Source organism: Fukomys damarensis, unplaced genomic scaffold, assembly GCF_012274545.1.
Source record: "Fukomys damarensis isolate Sample0158 unplaced genomic scaffold, DMR_v1.0_HiC HiC_scaffold_3, whole genome shotgun sequence".
Lineage (NCBI taxonomy): Eukaryota > Metazoa > Chordata > Mammalia > Rodentia > Bathyergidae > Fukomys > Fukomys damarensis.
Window position 1 is genome coordinate 44,450,280 of NW_022900915.1, and position 26,871 is coordinate 44,477,150.

The window sequence follows — 26,871 nt, forward strand, 5'->3', positions numbered from 1 at the left end:
TTTTGTGCTGGCCCAGGTTCGAAGCCAACCTGAAGCTGGCTCCGACAGCAACTGTTTGCTGAGCCCCTGCCGAGTGCCCAGCCAAAATCTCACCATGGCCAGCGGGCAGTGCTGCTCGGATCCCCATGTTGCACAGGAGGAAGAAAGGTAGCCTTCCCCCAGATCCTCGGGTCCACCGCTATTTGTATCGAGCCACCGGACCCCTACCCTCTCCTGCCCCTTGGGCCAGCTGCCTCCTTGGGCAGGGCTCTCTGCCCTTCTCCGTCTTTGTGAGCTCAGGCAGGGGCTGCATTTGACTGAGAGGCACCCTGACCTGGAATACCTGGGGCGATGGCCCTGCGGCTCCCAGAGGCGAGGACTCTGTCCCCGGTGTGCCCCCCAGTGGCCGGGGCAGCTCTGTCGCGGTCTCATCTGCATTCCAGCCTCAGTTCTCCAGGGCAGGGAGCATCCAGAGGAGGTAGGACTCTTTTGTTAGTGCCAGGAAACAAGAGCACTAAAGACCCTTTGATGGCAAGATAAGCTCTGTCCAGTTAGAATTGTATCTAGAAATGAATTGTGTGACAGAATATTCTGCGCGCACTTCCTGTTTTGCAAGGCACTGAGGAAGCCTGAGGCAAAGGCTGGAAATGTTAGTGAAACACTCAGGTAATTCAGCGTGGGTCAGTGTTCGAATGTTTGTAGTGCTTTGTTAAATTTAAGTTTTCTCTGTGTTAAGTGTTTAGTAAGATGCTTGTCTTTGGACTGTAGAGATGTAAGACTGTGCCAGGCATGGTGGCGCACACCTGTAATCCTAGCATTTTGGGAGGCTGAGTAGGAGGATTGCAAATTTCAGTCCTGGCCTGGGCAATTTAGGGAGACCCTGTCTCAAAATAAAAAAATTGAAAGGCTTGGGCTATAGCTTATGCAAAGGACCAGCGTTCAACCCCCGGGACCCCACACCCCCAAAGACTGCTTTGTTGATTTAAGAACTTGAGAAAATCAACTACTAGAAAGTTTGAAATTTCTAAAACTTAATTTTAAAATTTTGATAAATATTTGGGTGTACTTTATAAAATTTATAAGCTAATTAGGCATTAATCAAAACAATAAAATTAGATCATAACATACATAAAATTAATGGACTTATAATAACACAAGTTTAAGAGCTTCAAAATTAAGTTTTAAAATAAACTTTTAAACACATAAATTATAAGTTGAAACTGAAGCAAATTTTTTTTTTTTGGCTTTTGAGACAGGGTCTCATTATGTAGTTGAGACTGACCCGGAACTCACAATGTAGCCCAGGCTGGTCTCGAACTCACAGTGATCCTCCTGCTTCAGCCTCCCAAGTGGTGGGATTACAGGTGTGCACCACCACACCTGGCTAGTAAATATTTTTTCTACACCAGAGCTCTCCAGACACAAGAAGGACTCAGTGGCCACTTTGCAGGGGTGTACCTGTCAGTGTAGGCTAAGGTATTCTGTGTAACAAGCATCTCTGGAAGTGTTGGTCCGACAGTGACAAAGTTGAGTGCTTGCTTATACTGTCAGCTGTGGGCTGTCTGCAGCTCTGCTCTGGATTCTTGTGCTGTGGAGCCGAAGCTGATATTGCCATCTCTGTGTAGGTTGTTGCTCATTTCATGGGAGAGGAAAAGAATATGGCACAGCTACGTGACGACTCTTAGAGCTTTTGCTAAAAGTGGCACAGTGCCAGGCATGGTAGTGCATGCCCGTAATACCAGCTACTCAAGAGGCTGAGGCAGGAGGATCACAGGTTTGAGGGCAACTGGGCAGATTGTCTCAACAGATGAAAAGGACTAGGGGTGTGGCTCTGAGAAAGGGGCCTCTGGGCTCAATCCCTAGTCCCTGGGACTAAAACAAGGGACACCCAACCCTTCTGCTGCCATCGCCTTGGTCAAGGCAGGTGTCAAGGCCCAGTCCTGCCCAGCGGGGTTGGCTGCGTCCTCCTCCTACTGGAGCTGTTGCTGAACCCCCAGCCCAGGCTCATGCTGTGGGGCCGAGATGCTGCCCCTCCCAGGGACCTGGTAAGACCACTGTCTGAACCAATCCTGTGAAGCCCCAGTGTCTAACTTTCAGGACTGATTGCTCCTGGCTGTTGAAATTATGAGGATTTTTACGTTCTCTTTTGAAAACTTTCTACAGTGAGCCTATGTTTCTTATGCAGCCCATTGGATATTTAATGAAAACTTTAAATTAAAAAACCTTAGCAGTCAGGTTAAAAGGGATACATTTTGTTTGCTCCCAAAAGACCATGGGCATCTAATGTGTTGTGTCCCACATAGGAAGGGTGTGTGTGGAAAGACCCCTCATAGATGAAGGAGACAGGCACCTTAGGGAGTCTAGTTTTAGGTGTATCTCTTCATCAGGTCAGCTTTGAAAGATTCCAACTATGAGCTACAGTGTATTTTCTAACTAAGTAATGAAATCAGAAAATGAGGAAAGTTGCTTATGTGGGTAGGGAAAAGCTGAAGCATTTCATGGCACATGACACATTCTGTTGTGGTTTTCTGGCTGAAATCATGGATTTCTGACTAATGCCACCAGGAAAGATGATAGTCCTCTTTGGCAGGAAATGCTGCATATTGTCATCGTGATACTTTCTGCCTGGCAGACTCTTTCTTTGCTGGTTTTGCAGTCAGTACCAATCTTACCGATGAACTAGCTTTTTAAGATCCCAACTGGCTCTGTGATGAGTTGCTTTTTACTGACCCAATTCTACTTGGTGGTCAAGATGAAGTCAGATGTTCAATTTTCCTTTTTTCTCCTCTCATTGTGGCTTTACATTGTATTCAACAGAGTGTGCAGTGATGACTCAGACATGCTCCTCTTCTCCTTTGTCTGTGAACACAAGACAAATCACAAGACTACATGGCTGGGTGACCCCTAACTTCTCCATGCAGACTGCATCTGATGGGACACATTTTGGACCCAGGGGGCAGGAGAGCTCTTGATTCAGCCTTGTTCTGCAAATAATTTCAAGTAATATTCATTTACACATGTTCTCTTGCCCCACATCTCTTGAATGAGTGTTCCTTCTCATGCTGTCCTAGGTCATCTGTGTGTTTCCAAGGTTACTGCAGCAGCTGTCTACCAGGGTCCCCTTCTTTAGACACCACCAATCCATTCTCAGCCAAGATGAGCTTTACTTGATCCCAAACACCCTTCCTTGACCATGAACTTTCCTTCTGCTCCCAGTTCCATGAGGTAGCTACGAATACTAGGCTGTTTTACAGATGAGGAAACTGAGGCTCGGAGAGGGGATGTGTACATCTGTGGTTGTACAAGTCAGGACAGTGAGGGCTGGAACTCAGATCTGCCTCACTCCAGAACTTGGTGTGATATCTCCTCCACCCCCCGACTGTGCAGCTCAGGCTGGGCGTGAACTTGACTTGTGGTAATTCTCCTGCCCCAGCCCTCTTTTAATCTCTAAAGTGGTGAGATTACAAATGTGCACCACCACACCTGGCCCACAAATCCATCAGTAAACAGCATCCCCATCCAGGCCAATGCAGGCACCCAGCAGATGTGTGGGAGGGGATGCGGCTGAACTATGTCCATTCCAGGGCCTCTGGGGGAGTGGTGTCATCCTCCTGGAAGGTGAGCCACCAGTGTCGGAGCTCTGGTACACTGTGGGTGAGGGAGCAGGTGAGCCCTGGCTCATGCCCCTGGTTACCTGCTGAGTGAACCCTCGGGGTGGTGAGGGTAGGGCACAAAGAGGCAGCATTTAAGTTCCAGAGACAAGAATGGAGGATCCAGACTGAAGTTTCTGTTGAGGTTCATGGTAGTTGGGACTGAAAGGCCTGTCTGCCCTACTTTGTTTCCAGTAAGAGGAGGAGGGCACAAAGCTAAATTTTAATGTCTATCCCTTTCTGTATTAGCTTTCTTGTCAGTGGGACAAAATACCTGGTGTCCACGACTTACAGTAGAGGTTTATTTGGCTCAGTTTCCAGTGGGTTCAGTCCATGGTCAGATGGCTTCAAGGCAGAAATGGAGTGGTGGAAGGTCACGACAGAGGAAAGCTGCTCAACTCTTGGCATCCAGGCATCAGAGAAAAAGAAGGGAGAAGCTATGACAAGAATACATCCTTTCAGGTTATACCTCCAGTGACCCACTGCTTCCACTTAGGTTCCACCTCTGGCACTTTTGGGGGGATCTAAATCATAACATTCTTTCCCTGGTCCCCAAAAGGCTCATGGTCATTTCAATACACAAAATGCATTTCATCGATCTCTAAAGTTGCCAATGTTTTAAGAGTTCCAGCATTGCTGAAAAGTCCTAGACAAAGTCTCCTCATAGATGCAAGGCAAACTCTCAGCTGTGAGCCCCTATAATACACCAGGAAGTTATAAATACTTCCAACATATAATAGCACAGGGCAAACATTCTCATTTGACAAGGGAGGAATAGGGAGTTAGAAGGGAATTGGACTAAACTAAGACTGAAATCCAGCAGGGCAATCCTTAGACCCCATAACTCCATGTCCAGCACCCAGGGCAGGCTGAGGTGAGACGTGAGCTCAAAGGTGTGAGCAGCACCGCTGCCTCCCTGGCCCATGGCCTTGCTCATTGCAGCCTTCATGGCCTCTTGCTTGGGTGAGCTTCTCACTGCTGTGGTTTCACCCAGAAGATAAAGCACTTTCCTGGCACCTCCAACTTCCTGGGGGCTCCACTGCACCTTCAGCTTCACTCTTGCAGTTTTACGCATCACCCTCTCAGGGCACATGGCCTGGCTCCTAGGCCTTCCTGTGAAATCCAAGTGGAAACCTCCATGGCCTCATCCCTTGCATTCAGCATACCTGAAAGGCCAGGACTACACAGACGACGTCAAGGTCTGCCACAGCCTGAGCAGTAGCTCGGCTTGCTTGGACTGTGGCTGCAGTGGCACCGAGTGCCTGAGTAGCTGGACTTCGGAAAATGCTTCCCTACTTGGCCCTGAAACAGCGGGGAGCCCTGGGACTCTCTTAAAGCACAAGGCTCTCTTAAAGCAAAATCTTTCAAATGAGTTTAACCTTTTACACTCTTGAGCCTGTGAAAGTTGGGGTTTAGCCAATCCTAACATGCCTTCAAGCCATCTTTTCTATTGACTAGACGTGAAATGCTTAGTTTTTTCATACCCTTTTCCCACAATAATGCTCTTCTTAGGTCCAAGTTTACAGAAGCTTCCTTTCTGACCAAGCTGCAAGTTTTCCCACATCATTTAGTTCACAATTTTCATTGTAGAGCTGGCTATAAGAAAATAGCTAGCAATACTCTTGCCACAGCCTAAACTTTGGGCTGCCTTTAAACTTCCTCTATCAGATCAATTATTCCAACATCTTTAAATTCAGCCTCACACAAAGTCTTAGGACCTGGAAAAAATGTAGACAAATTGCCAGGATGAAACACGCAGGACAAAATCCAGTTTCCAACAGAGTCCACATTCTCATTTGAAATTTCATGATCCTGGCCTGTACTGTCTAAAATTCCTTTCAGCATTCTGGTCTTGTAAACTCCAAATTGAGTCATCCATTCAGCTCCACTAACAGCATTCTAGGGCTTTGGCAGCTGGCATCTCCAAACCTTTCCAAACTCCTCCTGCAAACCAGTTCCAAAGGCTTCTGAACCACATGGTCACAGAAATGACCACACTCTCAATATCAAAATCCATATTAATTAGGGTTCTCCAGAGGAACAGGACTGAGAAAAAAATATGCATAATTATGCAAGGGGACTTATTAGGTAGACTTACAGTGAAACAGGAGGTGGACTGGGTATAGACCGTCCGGATACAGACCTACAGAATGGGGTCAGATAAGGTGGGTTGACAAAAAGCAGTAGCCCGAGAAGAAGTTCTAAACTGCTGAAGAAGACAGAGATGAAGGACTAAAGGTTGTCTTCAGCTGCTCAAGCCTTCCTCGGAGTGTGTGGACCAGGTGGGGACTGGCTGAGGGAATGTGGTGAGCCCATGGTCATTGTCATTACTGGGCCTTGGGGAAGTGGTCATTTCCCGCCAGATAGAGCACTGTCCACTCTGATGGAGATCCACAGAGAGAAAACACTTACTTCCTTCTCAGGTTCCATAAAAGCCCCTGGACTGAAAGCCCTCTCTGGCAGCCCTCTTTTGGGTCCCCTCCAACAGCGGGAGCTTTCCCTTTTGCCTGTTTTTGCTTTCCTAATTAGCTTCCTTGCTCGAGACTCTTTCCTCTTCCATCTGGGGTTTCATTCTGTGACACCATGAGACACAAGTCCTGTGTTCTGGCAACAACGGATCAGAGGCTGGAGAGTCCACAGTGGGTGGACATCCATGTGCTGGAGATGTGGAGGACGCAGAAGCTGCTCAGCTATGAAGATGGAAGCCACTGAACAAGAGGGATCAAGGATGCAGGGCCAGTCCAGGGTAAAAGGGCTGGAAGCTCAATAGAGTCACCAGTTCTAGTCTTTGTTGGAGGCTGTAGAAACTGGAGACCAATGTTCAAAGGTGCAGCAAAAGGTGCATCTGCACAGGAAGACAGGAGCTCTTCAAAGTGGGCACACTTCCTGCTTCTTTCCCTTTTTATTCCATCCAGGCTATGAGCCTATTGGTTGGTGCCACCCTATCTGAGTGGGTCTTAACCCTTGGTTTGCTGGCCTGCATGTCAGTCATCCACAGACATGCCCAGAACTGTGCTTACTAATCTGCTGAGCATTTCCTGTTCCATTCACACTGACACATCATGGTTAATGGTCACACCTCCCAGGGAAACTACCAATGTTGGACTTGGGCCCAGCCAAAAGATCCTCCATGCCAGAGGAAATGGAAAAGCTCTGGCCCTAAGTTGGGAAGGAAAGCCTGGTTTTAGATTTGAGAAGGATGAATGGATACACCTTGTTTTTCTCCAAGGAGGACAGAGTGGAACTGTGCTAGACAGCACAATGGGACAGCATCACACAGCCCAAGCACCTAGGCAGCTTTTAGCTGGCCTATTAACCTTTAAGTGGGGGTCTGGGATCACAGGGACTGCACTCGATTTGGATGCACCCAAAGGGCCAGGCTTTCTCCTGCATGGGCACTCGTGCCTGTCCTGCTCCCCAGCATCAGCCAAGCCTGGGGCTGGTGGGGATCCCCTTTCCTGGCAGCACTTCCCCTCACAAAGTCTGTCTCTTGCCAAAGGCAGAAGACGCAGGCTGCAGCTCACCAGGTGGATCACTTCTCACCCACAGCCTCTCCCTAATCAACACAAAAACGCTGCAGCTCTAGATCACAGCCCATCCTGGGAACCGCTTCTGCCTGAGGAAAGTCACCCATACTGGTCAATCCTACCTTAAGAAATCTAGAGAAAAATAGTAAGAGATAGAAAAAAGGAAGAAAAGGAAGAGGCCCCGCCTGTGTGCCTCTGAGAAGGCAGGAGGCAGGGCGTCTGCTGTGTGATAAACCCAGCCCTACTCCTGGCAGCTGCCCGGGGCCCTGGGAAGCCGAGAGCCTGGGCACCGTGTTTGGAGCCAGAGCTGGCACCAGCTGGCCCTTCACGAGCCCAGCCAGCTGGCAACCTCCCTCCCAGGCACCCCCAAGACCATCTGGAAGTGAAAGCGGGAGCTTCTGCTGCCATGCTGCAGGGCCTGGGGGACAGAGCGAATATCTCCAGAGGCCCTGCTCAGGGCGGATGGGGCCCCGGAACAGGCCACTGTGTGGACCCTGCCCCTGGATGACAGAAGGGAGCCGCTGATCTGTGCCCTGGGCTGTTCTCAGGGTCCCCAGCTCCCCTACCCGAGCCAGGGAGGCTCTGGCTCTCAGCAACACTGCTGCCCCCTCTGGCCCTGTCTGGGTGACAACTGGGAGCAAGCTCTGTTGGCTCCCAAAGGTTAAAACACACGCACTGGTCTGCTGTGGCTGCCATGCCACAGGTTGGCGGCTTCGACACCTGGAATCCCGTGGCTGTCATCCCAGCACTCTGGTAGGCTGAGACAGGAGGGTTGGGTGTTCAAGCCCAGCCTGGACATCTTAGTGATTTAGTCAGATCTTGTCTCAAAATAAAAAAATAAAAACAGGCTGGAATGCAACACAGTATGAAGGCCCTGTGTTTAGTGCTGCAAACACACAAGTGAATCGCAGAAGTGGACGAGGCCCCTGCAGTGGCCCGGGTCCAAGGTGCAGGGTGAGCCCCTCTCTGGCCTGGCGCTGGATGTCTCCTCCTGTCCTCATGTGGTCTTCCCTGTGCCCAGCTGTCCTCCTGTCATCTGGATCCCAGACCTCACTGTCCCTCTTTACCCCTCAGCCCCGCCCCTAGACAGAGTCACGCTGTGCTGTGGTGAGGGCTTCTGTGTGCGGCAGATACCGCCGAGGTGACACGTGCACCCCAGGCTTCACATCCTGGGTCCTGGGCCCCGAGCTGCCCAGTGGGCAGTGGGGGGCGCTGGGATCCACTGCCTTGCTGTGTCATCTTGGACAGAAGCCCCTCAGGCAGGGTGGCCGGTGACACAGGCGTGTGTTTTCCCACTTCTGGCGAGGCAGGGCCAGCTCTCTACTTCCTGGATGACACCATCTCCTGCTGCCCATGGTGGTGTCCAGAAAGGCACTGTGCCCCTGGGGACTAACTGCCCCACACAGCCTGGGGGTACAGGCTCAGGTCTCAGCCCTGCGGGGACCGCCAGCAGCATGTTTTGTGGCACACTTGGGGGTGCGGAAGGCCACCCCGGGGCATCTCCTGACCCACACATGTCCTGGGGGATCTGCCCGACCATCACAGGCCAGGGGTCTCTGGAGCTCCTGTGCCTGGGACCCGGCTCTTCATACAGAATCTCCTCTTTCAAGTCTTCCTTCCCAAGCACCTCTTGTGGACTGAATTGTGTGCCCCCCAGGAAACCTGAAGCACACCCCCGCCACAGTGCTCCGGCTGTGAGCGTAGTGAAGCCAGTGCCTGTTAGGGGCTGTCGGATTCAGATGAGGTCATGGTGTGGCCCCCACCCAGCTGACTCAGTCCTTATAGCAGGGAAAACTTGGGCACAGAGGACATGGTGAGGGGGACCTGAGGAGCAGGGGCCCTTTTTCATTCTGTATTTTGAGACAGGGTCTTGGTAAGTAGCCAGGCTGGGCTGGAACTCTTTATTTCTCCTGCCTCGGCCTCCCATGGTGCTGGAGTACTGGTGTGCACCGCCGTGGCCCGCTGAGACACTTACCTTACAGGTGCCGTCTTCCACCGCATCGACATCACAGTTAGAGATGTCACAGAGGAGCTCCGCTGTCAGGACGCCACTCTATCCCTGTGCTAGAAAGAGTTCCTCTCTTGTTAAAGGAGAGGCAGCAGACAGATGCTGCTGGCTCACTCCATCCACATGGCACTGTGGCCTGCAGGGCGCAGGGCGAGAGCAGGCAGCCAGGACCTCTGCACCTTCCCGGCCCTGAGAGCCCAGCAGGCAGAGGAGGAGGAGGAACTTTTCCCACCTGGCCCCATTGCTGCGGATTCGTGCAACTGGCTGAGCTGGATGGGGTTAAATGAGCTCAGAGCAGGGGCTGCAGGATGCTCTCCTGCTGGCTTTGGCCGAAAGTGAGAAATGAGCTGAGAAACAGTACTGAGGTAGGACCCGGGATCAGGGAGGCTGAGCTCTGGAGAGGGGATGGAAGTCTGCCCAGGGGCAAGAGAAAATTCGGGAAAAAGGGAAGAAAGGAAGCTGGCACCCGTCAGTGTCTGTCTCATGTCCTCTCCCTTCCTCCCCCATCCCTTCCCGCCCGCTCCACCCTCCCAGGGCCGTCCAGCACCTCTCCCTGCTTTATTGGAACGGCTCTGGAGACGATCACCACTCTCCGATGAAATTGTTTGGCGAGAACCTTATTTTAGTTGAACAGATTGTCTTCAAAATAAAGACCTGTCATGTAAAGGTACAAGATCCCAATAATGAATGTAACTGTACTGTACACCTAAAACGTACCAATAAACTCAGTTAAAACTAAAAGAAAAAACCCCAAAAAGATTTGAAAAAAAAATCCCCCAAATCACATTTTAAAAAAGGGGCTTGGTAGCCTTATTTTAGGTCTTCAAATTCCGTTGCTCCTATTCTGGCCTCTGACCCTGTGCCCCTCCCTGCCTCCCCGCCAGTGACCAACCTGGCAGGGCATGAGATTTGGTTCGGATGGCTGTGTCTGTGGTAACATTAAAGATGTCCGCCTAGCCCAGCTACTCAGGAAGCTGAGATAGGAGGATTGCAAGTTTGAGACCAACCTGGACAACTGGGCCACTGAGCAAGACCCTACTGGGCACGGTGTGCTGTTACATGGTTGGAAAACACGTCTCAAAGACCAGTCTGCCCCTTTGTCCCGGGGCCCTATAGCTAGGCATGTGCTGCTCATTTCCCCGTCTCTGCCCCTTCCCCACGCCTCACACAGGGGACGCTCATCCCCAGGCCGGCCTGGGCCACCACAGCACTCCTCTGCCCATGTAGCACTCATTTCTGCCTGGGGATCCAGGCCTCTGGGGGCCTTGCCTCTTATAATCCCAGGAACAAGTAAATCCACTTGTCAAACAGGGCTAAGCCTGGCTAACCTCAAAAATTTGCCTCTGCTGTCATCTGCTGGCCGGAAGAGGCAGGACAGCTCTTGGGCCTGGCCTTTCTCCTTTCCAGTCTCCACAACTCCTTGTGTCCATCCATCCCTCCACCCATCTGTCCATTCCTCCGACTGTCTGTGCATCCATCCATCCATACATCTGTGCCTCCATCCATCCACCCATTGTCCATCCATCCATCTGTCCATCTGCCCACCCACTGTCCATTCATCCATCTGTCTGTCTGTCTATCCGTCCGTCTGTCCCCTGTCAGCTCTGAGCACACTTAGCAGGACTGACCATTCCTGGCCACAGAGTTTCAGAATCTGCTGTGGGAGTCTGGGAGCTGCAGTGTTTCGGAGCTGCACTCCTGGGTGTCTGGGGCTCGGGACAGGACTGGACGCCTTCCCCAGAGCCCAGGGTGGGGTGCGGTTTGGCAGCCTCTCCATCACCTGCCAGGGCTCTAAGGCTCCTGAATGGGGCTCCCATCTGGGCCAGGCTGGTTTCCACACCCACCCTCTGGCCACTCCCCGATCACCTTTTTCCAGGACCTCATGACAACAGCAAAGCCAAAACAGTGATGCCCACAGTGGCAGTTCCTTTTCTTCTCTGCCTCGGGGAGGAAGAGACTCCAGGAGGCTGTTGGAGACTTGCCGGATGTGAAAGCCGCGCAGGGCCACAGCCCATGAAGGAGCACACGTGCCTCAGCCGGCGCCGGTGTCTGTCTGAATGGTGTCAGGCAGAAAACCCTGGAACACACTGTCATGAAAGAAGGAAGGAGGAGGGAGAAAGCACAGGGCAGAGGAACCCAGGTGGGGAGTCAGTGTGCAGCCCTGAGCTGGGAGCCCCGCTCTTGGTCCTGCTGAACCGTGTCATACCAGGTGTCTGTGGCTCGGTTTCCTCCAGACCACTGAACTGAGCATCATTTAAAAATCGCCCAGATGGGATATTTTCTATGATGTGGTTGTTACCACAATGAAAACTTAAAAACAGATGAAGCTGCCGGGTTATGTGAATTAGGAAAGGCGATTCTGGCTGAATTACTGCGGGGGTCAGAATGAGATTGTGTGTGAGTGTGTGTGTGTGTGTGTGTGTGTGTGCATGCGATTCGGGATTTCAATTCAGAGCATCTGCTCTAAAGTGAGAAGCTTCCAACTCCTCCCCAAATCTTTGAGAAACAGAGGCCAAGAGGAGGCGGATCCTCAGCCCTTTACCTGAGGTCTGCCACTGCGGGCGAGCCCTCCCCGGGCGGCTCCGTACCCAGCTGGGTCCTAACCTGGGCTGGAGTCCAGCTCCAGAACTGACTAGGTACGAAACAGGACCCAGAGGGTCGCAAGGATGGACGCAGGGAAACGGTGACCGGCTGAGATCTATCCTGCACCAGCGCCGTTGCCTGGAGACGCCGAAGGACGCCGTTGCCTGGAAACAGCAGGACTCCGTTGCTGGAGACTCAGAAGGCAAGATCAGCAGCAGCAGCGCCTGGACCATGGCAGCCCGCCAGAGGGAGAAAGTGGCCCAGGACGAGGTTCACCAGAACCAGATCTTGCGGGAACTGTACCTCAAGGAGCTCCGCACGCAGAAGCTGTACACGCAGTACCACGTGAACCCCCTGCGCAAGGGTGCGGCTGGGAGGCGCGGGAGGTGGGGTGGGACGTGGCACGCCCTCCTCCAGCGTCACCCACAGGTGCTGGGTCCTCAGGCTTCCCACTGCCGCTGTGTTGGGTGCACAGATGAGGAACGAGTGGCTTCTTGCAGTTTTGATTCTGAAATAATGTTTTGGAGAAGTTTTTGATTGTGTTTTGGGATCTCTTTAATATGATAGTTTTTTATATAAAATGTTCAGGCTTCCCATATTGTATAAAGGCTTTCACTTCCTTCCTCCCTCTCTCTGGCTTCTAATGACTTTCGCCCTTCTGAACGCTGAGCGGTGGGAATCTCCCCTCCTGCGCTGCCCTTGCCCTGGCGCCCTCCCCGCCTGGCACCCTGCACTCTCCTGTCGTGTTTTCCGGCCCCTCAACATCAGCATCCCTGAGCGCCCACCCGAATGCCCACCGTGCCCAGCTGCCCTCCAGGGTGACTCCCGTGTCCGCTGCTAGCTGGAGCCACACGCACTGCAGTGCCCCACAGCTCTGAGCTCCGTGTAAGTCAGGCTGCGTGTGAGGCCCCCGATCCAGCCCAGGTCCACCCAGCCCCACCCCATCCCAACTGCCCACGCACCCAGTTTCTTCTCATCTACGTGGCTGGGGTTGAAGATCCCCAGCCCTGCTCCTTTGCAGTCCACCATTTCTAAGTGAATGGATTTCCTAGACGTGCCCTGCCTCCGCCACAGCTTCAGCAACATAGACTTTGTTCTTGAACTTCTTTCCCTACTTCCATGCCTCCTCCACTACTGTCTACAGGGTCTGAAGTTCTGGGGAAAACGCGACTTCATTTTGCTTAGAACAAACGTAGTTTCTGTTTAGACTTGATCCATGTAAGCACTTTCTCTTCACTAGAACAGAAATGCCCGACGTCCACAACTCTAAGGGGCAGGGGTTTCTTCGGCTCATAGTTTCGGTGGGTTCAGTCCATGGTTGCTGGTTCCAAGCAGAAGTAGCATGGTAGAAGGGTGTGGTGGAGGAAAGACGGTCAAGTCATGGTGGCCAAGAAGCAGAGAGAGAGGGGAGGAACTGCAGACATGAATATCACCTTTCTAGGCTGCACCCCTCCAAGCAGGCCCACCCTCTGACAGCAATTCAGCCATGAAGTCATGGATGGATGAACCCACTGATGACCACAGTGCCCTGGGATCCAGTCGCCTTCCCAAGCGCTCCTCTGAACAGAGCCTTTCAGATCTAAACCATAACAACATGCAAGGCACCACTTGTGGCCAGCGGCCACTGGGCACTGCTACTCTAGGTCAGGAAAGCCTCAGCAAAGTGCATGCTCCAGAGCTCAGCTCAGTGCCCAATTCAGGAAGTACTAAGTGGGATAGAGAAGGAGGGGTTTCTGTCCTAACAAGAACCAGCTGGTGTTGTTTTCTCCAGTCCACACCATCACCAGAAAGCCCATGTCTTGGCACGACAACCTGGAGGAACCCGCAGATGGTGAGTCCTGAGTGTGAGAGGACAATGGAGCAGAGAGCAGGGAGTTGGCTGGCTGGTGAGGCCCCTGGGTGGAGTGTCAGGGTCCTCTGCTCTCAGTCTAGAAACTGGACTCCAACTAACCAAGCTCATGAGAGACTTGGCATCCAACCGTAATGCCTAATCCCTAACTGCCAAGCCAACAAAAATGTTCCCAATGAATTTAACTTTCCCACCCATCCATCCGTCCGTCCGTCCATTCACTCATCAAACATGGAGGCACCAGAAGCACAGGTTCGGAGTCCTACTGACGGAGTTTGAATCCTCATTTGGCCACTCAATAGCTGTGTGATTTTGGGCAGGTCTTGCAATCTCTGGGATCTTATTCCATAGGGTTGCTGTGAGGGTGAAGAAAACCATGCAGGCATTAGAGCAGTGTCTGGTACACGGTGCCCAGTAAATGTCTACTGTCTTCACGTGTACATGAGATAGACCACAGTGGGGCTGGGCGGGGAAGCGGGGACAAGGAGGGGACTTGTGAACACAGAGAAGAGCTGTGGGCATGGGGTCCTTGTGCCACAGCACAGGACGCGGGTGCCTCCTGTCAGGCATTGGGGCGCTGGGACATGCACCAAGAGGAGACCTCAGGAGCAAGCCCCGGCAGGGACACCCTGGCTTATGGGCCAGGGCTCCCAAGGCACAGTACCAGCATGGTCTGCTAGTGGGCAGTGTGGCCTCTGTGCTGTCTGCCTCTCTGGCTCATGCCCGCTGGCCACCCGCAGGCCTCCTCTCCGTCCCTGTCTGGAGCTGCCATCTTTGCCCTCACAAGCCCCCCGCCTCCTCCCTTCCTCAGAGAGCCCCTTCTGCTCTCCCTGGCCAGTTTGTTACCTGTAGGCTGTGTCCCTTGCCCCGATCTGGACCACAAGCTCCGGGAGAGCAGGGCCCTACTCCAGCCCCAGAACGATGCCAGGGAGACAGTTTGTACTCAACACCTTTGCTGAGAGGGGAGACAAGCCTGGGCATGCTGGCCTCTGGCCTAGGCCTCTGCTTCTATGGAATGCTGTATCTGGAGTAGAGGATGCAGTAAGAAAACTTATTATGCTAACCTACCTCTCCCAGCCAGGTTTCTGAATCTCATCCACCATGCCGCTCAGGGACCAAGGAAGAAATATCCCGAGACCCAGACAGAGAGCCAGGAGATCGGATGGGACTCAGAGCCCTTGGTGAGTGTAGCTTGCTCCTGGGTAACCATCCAGGGGGCTGGAGAGGATCAGGCAGGAGCTGATCACAGCTGCTTTGAATTCAGGCTTCCACCATCTAGCTGTGAGAGCCTGGCATGTTAGCCATTTTCCGACTCTGCTTCCTGTGAAGAGATGGAGAGATTCAGTGTGTATCTCGTAGGGTCTTCATGAGGGAGGAGGTGGTACTGCACAGTGCCTAGCTCCATGCACACACATGGTCACTGGGCCATAAATATGAGCTGCACCGCGATGAGGTTGATGGGGAAGAAGCAGGAGTTGGGGACAGAGCCCAGCCAAGAGCCAATGTGGTGCTGCTCCCAGCTCCTTGGCTCCATCCAGGTGACATCATCCACTGAGGAATTTCGGGTGTCCTCCCCACCCAAAAATCCCGCACCCCAGTTCTGTCCCACTCCAGGGGCCTGGCTTGTCATCCTGCCTGAAGAGTTGCAACCATCCCAAGTGGTATTTGGTGCATGGGAGAACCTGTGTGAAGGATGATAGGAACGGAGGAAGAGGGGCAGGGTCCACCTGACTCAAACCCTGTCCTCCCCCGTCCTGCATCCTCCTCTCTAGGTCAGCCCAGACCGCCAAGACCGCAGGCTGAGTCACTTCCGGGTGTACAACGACATCACTCTGTACAAGGCTAAGATGTGGAGCCTGGGAGAAAAGAATCCACCTGACTCAAACCCTGTCCTCCTCGTCCTGCATCCTCCTCTCTAGGTCAGCCCAGACCGCCAAGACCGCAGGCTGAATCACTTCCGGGTGTACAACGACATCACTCTGTACAAGGCTAAGATGTGGAGCCTGGGAGAAAAGGATCACAGCAAGTAGCCTCCTGAATATCCCCAGGCTGCACTGTCCAGGGAAATAAATATTTCTTTTGTTAAGCAACAAAATTATAGCAAATGTTATTTTATTGATCATCGAACTTTATTTACAGTTCTAGAAAAAGGCAACACCAGGGACTGAAGATGGCTCAGGAGACCTCTGGGCCTCATGTGGTCAGGTATATTTGTATTCTACAAGAAGGTTTCAGAATTTGTTTAGACTACCATTCAGTACACATGGAGAAAGAGTTCAGCCACACTGAAAAATGTATAGGGCACTTTTAGGCCTGACTTAACACTTGAAAGCCCAAGGATGGTTTTCCAATCCAGAGCCCTAGTTTTCTCATTTCTGCCAGGTTGAAACTCCTATAGAACTAATGTGAGAATGTCAGGTAAAGAGGGAATACCAGGTGCTTGGTGATCATCTCTGCCTTCCGCAACTCCAGTATGAGATGATGAAGGGATTTTTAGCATAAGGTATGGATTCCTAACACCAGACACACTGGGAGGAAAGCACTAGCAATCAAGGAAATGAAGCCATATTTTTAGTCTAGAAAGCTTGGTGCAGGCTGGTGAAAGAAACCACAGTCACCAGCCAGGTAAGGTCCTCCGGCCCGAGACGGTGGGGCGTGAGACAGAGAGTGGCAGATGGGCACTGGCTGGGAGGTGCAGGGTCCCCCACACAGAGAAAATCACAGAGAGTCAGCCCTCACGTAAAGTGAGCCCAGTCCTTCACTGTTGTGTTCAGAGGCTGTCATGGGTCAGATGCCCAGCCCTGGCCCTGGCACCTGCATGGTGCTCTCCACACAAGGCCTCCTGCATGGGCCCATCACCTCCCAAACACCCATCCTTCCTCATCTGCTGGCCCTCAGCTGCAGACCTTGTACCCCTGAATTGGGCTTCTGATCCTCTCCGAGGAAACCCAGTTTCCCAGAGAAGCCTGTGCGGGAAGAGCACTTTGATCAACACCACATCACTGTACGTAAAAATATTCCCTCTATAGTCCAGGCTTCGTGATGGCTTCTGTGCTGACGATTGGATTTCCACTTAGTGTAAAAGAAGCCCCTCACTGAATGTGCTCAGCAAATCTCTTCTGTGTTTTGTTGGAATTCACTAAAATAATCAATTTCCTGCCTTCATACCAATTAACTTGTTCAAGGTCTTGAATGAATGGGTATGTTGAGCTTTTTGGTTTTTATATCCATCCAATGCCCCAGTTTCAGAGGGAGTTTTATGGTGTTAAGGCCAAGTGCTTGGAGTCAAACCTGCCGGAGTTTGAATTTTGATGTTGCCTTTCTGGGCTGTGTTCCTGAGCTCTCGCTGCCACCATTTATGCCTTGCTAAGAGTTAATCCGATACCAAGAATGGAAATGGATTCTTAGGACTGCGCTCTGAGTCAGTTCTTGAGGTGAAGAGCTCTGTCTTTGTCATGTTGCCCCTTGGCCTACTTACGTGGGTTCTCTACACGGAGAGAGGATTCTCTGGATTCTTAGTTTGTCTGTCTGTCTGTTAGGTAGGTATATCAATAGGGCAAACAGACAGACCCCAGGCGCTGTACCTGGTCCCGGCGCCTTCCTGTCTGGCACTGGTCCCTGTTCTGCTTCGGGGCTGCCAACTTCCACCGTGATGTCTTTTTCCTTGTGTCCCACAGATTCTAATATGTTGTATTTCCATTGTCCTATGTTTCTAGGAATTTTTAAGTATTCCTGGATTTCTTTAATGATTTGTTGTCCATTCATTACTGTGCTGTTCTATCTCCATGTATTTTTGCAGTTTCTGTGGTTTCTTTTTCTTTTAGTTTCATTCTGTTGTGCTATGGTGAGTTATAAGAGGTTATTTTAGTTCTTTTTTATTTAGTAGGAACTGCTTTACAACCTAAACTCTAGTCTGCGTTAGAGAATATCCATGAGCTCCTGTGAGGAATGTTATTCTGCTCTTGTCAGATGAAACAATGCAGTTATCTGTTAAATTCATTTGTTCTGTGGTGATGTTTAACTCTAATACTTCTTTGTTCATTTTTGTTTGTTTGTTTGGTTGACCTGCCTATTTGCAGTAAGTTGTCAGGGAAATGAGAGTGATAATTTGCTATAAATCTGGTAAAAAGCCACAAACAGCACTCATGTCACAACCTGAATGTTGAGCTGCTTTGAAATTTCCTCCACCAAATAAATTATTTCTCTACTCTGAATCTCAGTCTCCTGCAACATCTCAGGATATGGGCAAAACACAGGCAAATTTTCTCTCAGAGCACAACACATAAGGCCTTGGAGTCAACTCCCTGTGGCCTCCTTGTTTCCAAAGGAAACCCAGGAGCCTGGCCTTCACTGCATAGATTTCTTTCAGAGTTCTGTCTTCTGAATTCTGACTAGAATCTTCCATCAAGTGCAGCATTTGGGACTTGTTTAACTGCTGTTTTCAAACCTTCTCTACTCGCCCCACTCACCAGTTTCAAAGGCTTCTGAACCACATGGTCAGAGTTCAGTCATAGGAACAATCCTACTTCTGTGGTACTAGAATCTGTCTTAGCCACTTTCTTCTCCACTAAGACTCAGCACCTGACAGCCACAACTTGATGGAGGAGATTATTTTGAGCCACATTTTCAGTCCATCCTTGGCTGTCTCCAAGGAAGAAACGACATGGTGGAAGAGCTTAGGAAGAGGACAGCTGCCCATCCCATGCTGGGCCGGAGGCAGAGATCTGCCCCTGTAGATATTCAAGTGGATAAAATTCCATCAGAACATTTTAAAAACCAATAGTTAAAAAGACCAAAGGCATCAAAGAAGATACAAATATACAGCTGAAAGAATTAAGAAAGAAGATACAGAACGTGGAAGACAACTTTAGTAAGAGACAAAGGTTCAGAAAAACATTCTCCTCTGGGTCTCTGTGAGACTCATGCTCATTTCACTTTGCAAATGCATTTAGTCCACCTCTAGGAGTCACCAAAGTCTTATAAGTTTCAAGTCCAAGGCAAAGCTTCTGTGACTCAAGGCCATGAGTCAATGCTTAGCTGTAACCCAGTAAAAAATAAAAAGAGAAAGTTGAATATTTCTGATGTACAATGGCAAACAGTGAATATTCCCATTCCAAAAGAGATAAATAGGGGGATAGAAAGGAATCATAGCAAAGCAAGGCTGAAACCTAACAGGGCATAACAATAAATCCTGTAGCTCCATGCCCAGAACCCGGGGCAAGCTTTGGTGAGATGTGAGCTCCTATCCATTGCTGGTTGCAGATTGCATGGCCTATTTCTTAATGTGTGGTTTTCCTCAGCAGACGTTCAATCTCCTTGGCATCTCCAACTTCTGGGGGTCTTAACTGTCTTTTGACTTCACTGTCACAGCTTCATACACAGCTGTCTTAGGGGCAAAGCCTGGTCTCCCAGGCCATATTCTGAGATTGGAATGGAAGCCTGTCTTACATTTTGTATGCCTGGAAAACGAGAACCATGTGGATGACTCCCAGATATGCTGCCAGCTCAAGCAGTAGCCAGTCCCCTTAGGTCATGGATGTAGAGGCCTCTGAGTATCTGGATGGCTAAGCACTATGAAACAAATTTCAATAATCTCTCTTCTCAAATAAAGCTTTACAGTTTTGCACCTTGAGCCTGTGAAGTGTGGGGACATGTGATTCCCAAAGTGCCCTCAAGCCATTTTTTTCCATTGTCAGGATGAAAAATATTGCACTTCTCTCTCATGCTGATGTTTTCAGCAACCAAGTTCCCTTTTGCCCCAACTTGGCAGACGCTTTTTTTTTTGAGACAGGATCTCACCAAGTAGTTCAGGCTGGTTTTGAACTCACTATGTAGCCTAGGCTGGCCTCAAACTCACTGTGGTCCTCCTGCCTCAGCCTCCTAAATTCTAGGATGACAGGCATGCACTGTCACACTCAGCTTTCAGACACTTCTTTTCTGATGAAATTGCAAACTTTCAAAATCGTTTAACTTTACTGTTTACTCCTGCTTCTCACTGTAGAACTGGTTAAAGGCAACCTGCAGTACTCATGCTACAGCCATAACATTATATTGCTTTGCATTTTCCTCCTCTAGATTCATTAGTCCATTGCCCTTAATCTTAGTCTCCCAAAAAGTCTCAGGAAATGGGTAAAATGTAGACAAATTTTCTGTCAGATCTTAATGGACATGGCCTCTACTATAACTGAGAATTGAGTCCTTTTTTTCAATTGAAACCATCATAGCCAGGCCTTTACTGTCCATGTTTTTATCAGTAGTCTGTTCTTTGAGCTCCAGCCAGAATCAATCTCAGTGTCCAGTATTATAGGGCATCCCCAGCTCTCACCTCCAATCCTTTCCAAATTACATCTGCAAACCACTTCCTAAGGCTTCTGAACCACATGGTAAAATCACAACAACAGCCTTACTTCCGGTACCAAAACTGGTCTTTGTAACTTCTCATCACTTGGAAATGCCCAAATCCTCAATGTGAAACGGAAGAGGTTTATTTTGGGTCACAGTTTCTGTTTGTGGCTGGATTGCTGTATGGCAGAAACAGGATGCCTGAATGTCATGGTGGAGGAAAAGGTTTTTAACCCATAACAGCTAGGAAACAGAGACAGACAGGATGAGCCACAGATAAAAATACACTTTCCAGGTCACACCCACCTCCAGCCAAGCCTCACTCCCTCAAAGCACATCCAGCCACTGAACACATCGATGGATGTATCTACTGACGAGTACAGCACCCCACGGTCCAATCTCCTTCCAAACACACGAGGCTCTGGGGGACATTTTAAATCTGAACCACAATGTTCATATTAAGTGAAATAAACTAGCCCATAGAAACAAATATTGCATGTTTTCTTTCAGGTGTGGAATCTGGAAAAGAAAATAAAGAGGATAAGAGAGTTCACATGAACATATAATAGTATTGATAAAAATGACAAAGGGAAATGTGGGAGGAGGAACAGCCAAGGGTGTTGGGGTGGGAAAATGAATGAAGTAGATTATCCATGCACAAACTGGCCACAATAAAACTCAATCTACATAACTAAAATGCTGTAATAAATAGATAATATAATGTGAAGATGGGGAAAAGCATACAATGAAGTTATTTCCATTTGCAGGTATTATTCTCTACTTGGAAAAGCCTAAGGAACCCACCACAAAGCCTATCAGAACTGATAATAGCAAAGTTGTAGAAGACAAAATTGCCATACAAAATGAGTAACTTTTCTTTACACCAATAAAAAACTCACTGAAATAAAAATAGGTACATTATTATGTCATTTATTTAACTTTATTTTGTGTGATAGATAAAATTGTACATATTCATTGTGTACTACATGATTTTTTATGGTGTTTTGAAATATATATATATGTGTGTGTATGTGTGTGTAGTGACTAATTCTAGCTAGCTAAGAAATGACTGCAAAACTCAAATTTATCTTTTTTTGTGTGTTTAGTAAACGTCATATTGACTTTCTTAGCATTTTCAGGGGTATTTCATTTTTCCATTTGTCCAGTATCAGTTACGAATTTCCAGCCATGCTATTTTTTTGCTATAACGCTTGTGAGTCACATCGACATAGCTTTTTTTTTTTTTTTTTTTTTTTTGGTTTTTTTGAGACAGGGTCTCACTATGCAGTTGAGACTAACCTGGAACTCACTAGGTAGCCCAGGCTGGTCTCGAACTCACAGTGATCCTCCCGCCTCAGCCTCCTGAGTGCTGAGATTACAGGCGTGCATCACTACCCCTGGCTATAGCTTCATTTTTAATTAAATAATTTAATGATACAGAAAGCACAAAATTGTACATACTGTATCAATAAGGTAGCGTGCAATGTTTAAATACACGTAAACATTATTTAATTGGATTGAAAATATATCATCAGTTATATATTTCTTCTCTATGGAGAAAATGTCCCAAGTCCTTTCTTCTGGCTTTCTGACAGACACATTACCCAGTCCCTCTCAGTAGTTAACCTGCTGAGTAGCCACACTCTCGGACCCTTTAACCTATATGCACACAGAGCCCATCAATCAGATTCTCCTGTTGTTGCCATCCCTGCTCTCTGGTAACTTCTATTCAATTCTCAAATATCTAAGAAATTCACTATTCAGTTTTTAAAAGTTTTTTTTTTTTTGCTCATGGCCCTTTACGCATCTATAAATTTTAAAATTAGTTATGTGTCTGATAAAATTTATGGTATGCAGTAGAAATAGCTACAAAATATTCTATTTATGAACATAGCACATATCTTCATGAGGCCTCTACTACTGAATATCGTATCTGCTTTTGAAAATGGCATCTTCCTGCTATACTTGTGGAGTTTTTTTTATGTGAGGAAGCATTATAATATTGAGGAGAAATAAAATTCACATTTGAATTCAGAGAAATTCAAACCCTTGAACTTTTGTACCATAATCTGTGAGAATGTGTGTATTTCTTGAGTGAATTTCATGACGTGGACAAAGTTGTGTAACTTTGCAGAACTAGCATGTGACCAGCACCTCACCCACGTACTCTCCATTACTGCTTCCTGTCCGTCCTGCATCTCTCCTTCCAAGGCCAATTGTGATCCTCAACCTAACACAACAGATCCTTTTTCAGTAGTGTTATAATTTCTGCACAAGGCCCAACATTATATGTTTCCTATTATGTGTTATAGTGAGAGTCGTCTACATGTATTCTCATGGGCGTACTTTACTTTTGCTGTCATATATTCTTTTTGGACACACTTTTACTTTCATATAGCATTCTTTTTATTGGCAAAGCACATTATATCTGTGCAGTCTACTGTTGGTGAAAAATGAGGCATTCATACCCTTGCTGTGTCTTTCAGTGAACGTACATCTGCTTTGCGGTTGGAAATGTATTCAGAAGACCAACTGCTAGATTTCACATGAAATGAACACTGAATTATCATCCAAACGAGGACACTTGAAAGTGAAATGAGCATATAAAGGATGGTTGGGCACAGCAACCAACTAGGACGTTTACTTCCCCCAGGGAGGAGCTTCTGCTTGCCCTTAGTGCACGCAAACTGTTTTCTTGCACAGATTTGCCCTCCCTGTGCAGCACCGAGAGTTCCAGCTGCACCACCATGGTTGCCAGCTCTTTCTGCTTCCCATTCTGAGGGCTTGTGGCTTTCATCTTTTTGATGACTGATATAGTTGAGAATCATTTTATGTGCTTATTGTCTTTGGAATCTTGCTCGTTTATTCCCTTGCTTAGCCCCGCTTTTCTCTGTTCTTACACCCCTGAGTTTGGCCTGCGACACATAGCTCCCTTCTGCCAGATAATGGTGGGTCGATGAGGAGCCTCAAATGTGCAGGACTAGCTCCTTTTCTTGGCCCTACCTAGTAGACTAGCACGCTCTGTGTACTGTTAAATTTAAGCGTGAGATGCAGAATTTAATAAAACTTATTCCTTAAGCAGAACTATCCCAGCCATCCTGAAGGTCCATAAATAAAAAATAAATATATAGTGTTAAAAGATGATTAGTTTGGGAATTATTTGTTATGAGCAGAACTGTACCTATGGATTGTATCATCTCTGGTGACTGATGAAACATGTCAGGTTAATCTACCATTTTTCTTTCCTCCTATGGATTCATTTATTTAATATAGGGAAATAAGTGAGCCATGGGCCGGGGTGGGGATCAGCGGGGCTGGGGCAGGGAGCAGGGACTCCCCCACCAGAGGCCCAGGAGGCCTCACAGGGTGGTGGCATCCGCCACAAATCTACCTTCTTGCAAATGTTTTTGTTCTTTCATCAGGAGCATAGATTTTGTTTCTATTTATTCTATGATGTGTGTAGCTTACAGTGTTCATTTTTGTGCTGATTTATCCAGTGCAGAACACAGATTATTCCTGTGAAATTTATGACATCTATTTACCTTCACCTCGGGAAAATTGTTTTCTATCATTTTTTCCTACTATCTTTTCCTTGTGGGCACCTCCCGGAAGTATCATCTGAGTTTCTTAAGCTACAAAATCACCTTCAGAGGTGAAAGACAGAGGTATTTACTTTTTGGTAGATCTTACGAATTGTCTATAGACAGTATGTGCCATTTTTACTCAACTTTCAGAAACTTCCACACAAAGGGGAATTCATTTTTTTTTCTCTTGAGTTTATTGGTACCTTTTAGATAGACAGTACAGTTACATTCATCATTGGGATCTTGTACCTTTACATGACAGGTCTTGGTTCTCATTTGTTCCTCTTATCCCTGCCCACCCTTCACCCTCTCCTCCCTTCCCTATTTACAAGCACTTTATTTACATTTTTTCATTTTCTCATATTTTTTCCTTTTCCCTTATTACCTTTCCCCTACCCTTCTTCCCATTTCCCCTACACCTTTAGCCCTTTTCTTCCTATTTCACATTGTCAATTATACTGTTAGGATCTTACGTACCAAAAGGGGAATGAATCTTAAAAATACAAGGAATTGCATTGATGAAAGTCTGTGTATCTGATTCCTATGATAAAATACTGCACTATAACTTGCATTCCAAAATTTTGTGAAACCAACACATCACAGCTCTGAATCAGACTGTGTTCGTCAGGTTGCCCAAGCACCTACGTGAACAGTGGACACGTTCATTCTCTACTTTAAAGTGACACAGTGCTGGGAAACTGTCACAAAGTACTTCCTGGTGTATTATAAACACTTACAAAGGTACACATACATGTTGTTTTGTCTAGACATACATGTGTGTGTAATGCATGTGAAAAAGTAGAAGTATCAGTGTGTACCATGGGCTATGGGTTTGTATGTCATGAAACAATTCTGTTCAGAGCGAAGAAGATGGTGTTTCAGGAAAACCAGAGCGTGCAGGTAACATTTAGCCGCACTTTTAGGAAGGGACAGATTTCACACGAAGTGGTGAAGACGGGCACATGAATGTTAATGATGCCAGAGCCCACGGTACTGATTATGCCCAAAATATGCTGGAAGGAGTGCAGGCTGTGAAACGCTGTGACGGCGTGCAGAGTAATGTGACCTCCCCACCAACGACACGGCTGAGACCGAAATGATGGGCTGATACGAGACAGCGCCCATAGCTGAGCTCAAAATAAACCCCACCCAGATTCCATGGCCACAATTAGTGCCTTTATAACTTAAAAAACAATAATTGCAACCATATATTTTATCTATCTTGCTTCTAATTTTAAAATGTTGACTCTTCTCTTTAAAGCCTTGCTTACATTGGTTTCCATAAAAATTTCACATATCATGCACGTATACAAATATTTACCTTTACCTTAATCAATAAATGGTAAAATTCAATAAAGCAGATGGGCCAGTGCCTTTTGCCAAAAAAAAAAAAAAAAAAAAAAATTGGCCGTCCCAGTTCAGACTTTCTCTTTAAATCTATCTTACGTTTTTCCTCAGCCTTGAGCCACACACTAAGCAAATAAATCTAGAGACTTACTACAAAAGACTCTAGCAATTAGAGACCAAAGTCTAAAGTGGCATGGTTGAGCAACAGCAGTTTTCTGTAAATAGAGCGTAGAATCCCGAGATTCGGAGGAGGACCCCTGGGGAGAAGTAAATATCCCTATGCCTTTAGTAGGTTAGCTCCATGTACAGTTTCAGTTATTTGAGTAACTCTTGTGACACAGTATGGGAGAAGCAAACTCAGAACACATAATTCATGGCCGACAGTGGCCGCATACGGTGATGACCACAGCTCAGGATCTGTCTGGCCCCGAAGCATTTCCCACCATCACTGCCCTCAAAGCTCCCAGGACGTCTTTGTTCCTCAGGGTGTAGATAACGGGGTTCAGAAGTGGAGTGACTATGGTGTAAAACAGGGAGACAAACTTCCCCTGGTTTTTGGAGCTACTTCTGGCTGGCTGGAGGTACATGAAAATGATGGTCCCGTAGAATACAACGACGACCACCAAGTGGGAGGAGCATGTCCTGAAGGCCTTTCTGCGCCCTGCCGCTGAGCTGATCCTCAACACGGCCCGGGTGATAAAACCATAGGACACTAAGATGAGGGACACGGGGATAATCAGAAAGACCACGCTGGCCACGAAGAGCTCTGCCTCATTGAACGTGGTGTCCACACAGGCCAGCTTGATGAGCACCGGCACCTCACAGAAAATGTGGTCCAGCCTGCGGTGGCCGCACAGGGGCAGCTGCAGTGTTAGGGAGCACTGGACGAGGGAGGTCACCAGGCCGCTGAGCCATGCCGTGCTGGCCAGGCCTGCACACAGCCGTGGGTGCATAACAGCTGTGTAGTGCAGCGGCCGGCAGACAGCTGCGTAGCGGTCATACGCCATGACGGCCAGGAGGATGCACTCAGATGAGCCCAAGCCTGTGGCCACGTAGAGCTGGGTCACGCAGCCACCGTAGCTCACGGTCTTGTCCTTCCTGCTCATGGTGACCAGCAGCTGGGGGGCGACGCTGGTGGTGAAGCAGATGTCCACACAGGAGAGGTTGCTGAGGAAGAAGTACATTGGGGTGTGGAGCTTGGGGTCCAGGCGGGAGACCAGTATGATGGCCGCGTTCCCCAGAAGGTTTAGGATGTAGACGTGTACAATGATGACAAACAGGAAACGCTCAAGCCAAGGCTGATCTGAAAATCCCAGGAGAAGAAAGCCCTTCTCAGAGCTGCTGTTTGTTTTCTCCATTTTCCTGGAGCTTTGGTTAAAAAAAATGATCAATGTTCTGGGGAAGGAGGTGCTGAGGTCAGCATTGGTGGCACCCAGGACTTTCCTGTCTGATCATTTTCCCTGTAAGTCCCCTGGCCATGTCATAGACTCAGCATCTTGCTCAGTGTACAACCATTGGCAGGTAATGCCACCTCCTAATTTCCTGGTATAAGTCCTGATCCAAGCAACAGAATCATTATTTAAATACTTTAAAATTTGTTTGTATTCATTCATACTTTTTGTCTATTTTTGTGCTTTGCCATTTTATGCTGATATATTTGCATGTTAAAATGATCTATTTATGCAGCAAAGTAAATGACCCAAGGATTTCTTTTTATGTCAATGTCTTGTTCCATAGCTGTGTAAGTCTTGGCCGATATTCAAAAGCTTCCATCACAATGATAATGTTGAATACCATATCACAATATGATGCAGAATATGCAAAATGAAAATTGTTCCCACATTACTACACACCTATATCTGTAAAATTATGTGATACATGAAATACAAATGAAGGAGACATGTAAGAAAAACAGAAGACTAAGAAAAAGCAAAGATACTCAGCCATAGTTAGCAGCACATGCTGTGTGATTATCCACAGAGAGAAACATCAGTTTGAGTGT

The 26,871-nt window shown here is 48.2% G+C and overlaps 2 protein-coding genes and 1 long non-coding RNA gene across 5 annotated transcripts; 1 reads left to right on the forward strand and 2 right to left on the reverse strand.

The window, feature by feature from the left end:
* Nucleotides 1-3,993: 3,993 nt before the first annotated feature.
* On the reverse strand, nt 3,994-11,133 carry LOC104875505. Of its 2 annotated transcripts, none has more exons than XR_004518701.1 (4): nt 11,031-11,133; nt 9,712-9,818; nt 9,132-9,220; nt 3,994-4,029 (listed from the first exon to the last, which is right to left on the reverse strand). It is a non-coding gene; the product is annotated as an uncharacterized LOC104875505 (long non-coding RNA). The 2 variants fall into 2 exon arrangements; XR_004518702.1 differs by lacking the exon at nt 3,994-4,029 and adding an exon at nt 4,041-4,066.
* Nucleotides 11,134-11,814: 681 nt separating this feature from the next.
* On the forward strand, nt 11,815-15,682 carry Fam183a (family with sequence similarity 183 member A). Of its 2 annotated transcripts, XM_010643053.2 has the most exons (4): nt 11,815-12,111; nt 13,519-13,578; nt 14,674-14,777; nt 15,516-15,682. In XM_010643053.2, the coding sequence occupies exons 1-4, from the start codon at nt 11,979-11,981 to the stop codon at nt 15,624-15,626; spliced, it is 408 nt and encodes a 135-aa protein (XP_010641355.1). In that variant the 5' UTR covers nt 11,815-11,978; the 3' UTR covers nt 15,627-15,682. The 2 variants fall into 2 exon arrangements, with proteins under 2 accessions (XP_010641355.1, XP_010641365.1); XM_010643063.2 differs by lacking the exon at nt 13,519-13,578.
* A 9,597-nt stretch (nt 15,683-25,279) lies between these two features.
* LOC104875544 (olfactory receptor 2G6) lies at nt 25,280-26,227 on the reverse strand. Its single transcript, XM_010643152.1, has one exon. The coding sequence runs from the start codon at nt 26,225-26,227 to the stop codon at nt 25,280-25,282; it is 948 nt and encodes a 315-aa protein (XP_010641454.1).
* Nucleotides 26,228-26,871: the final 644 nt, after the last annotated feature.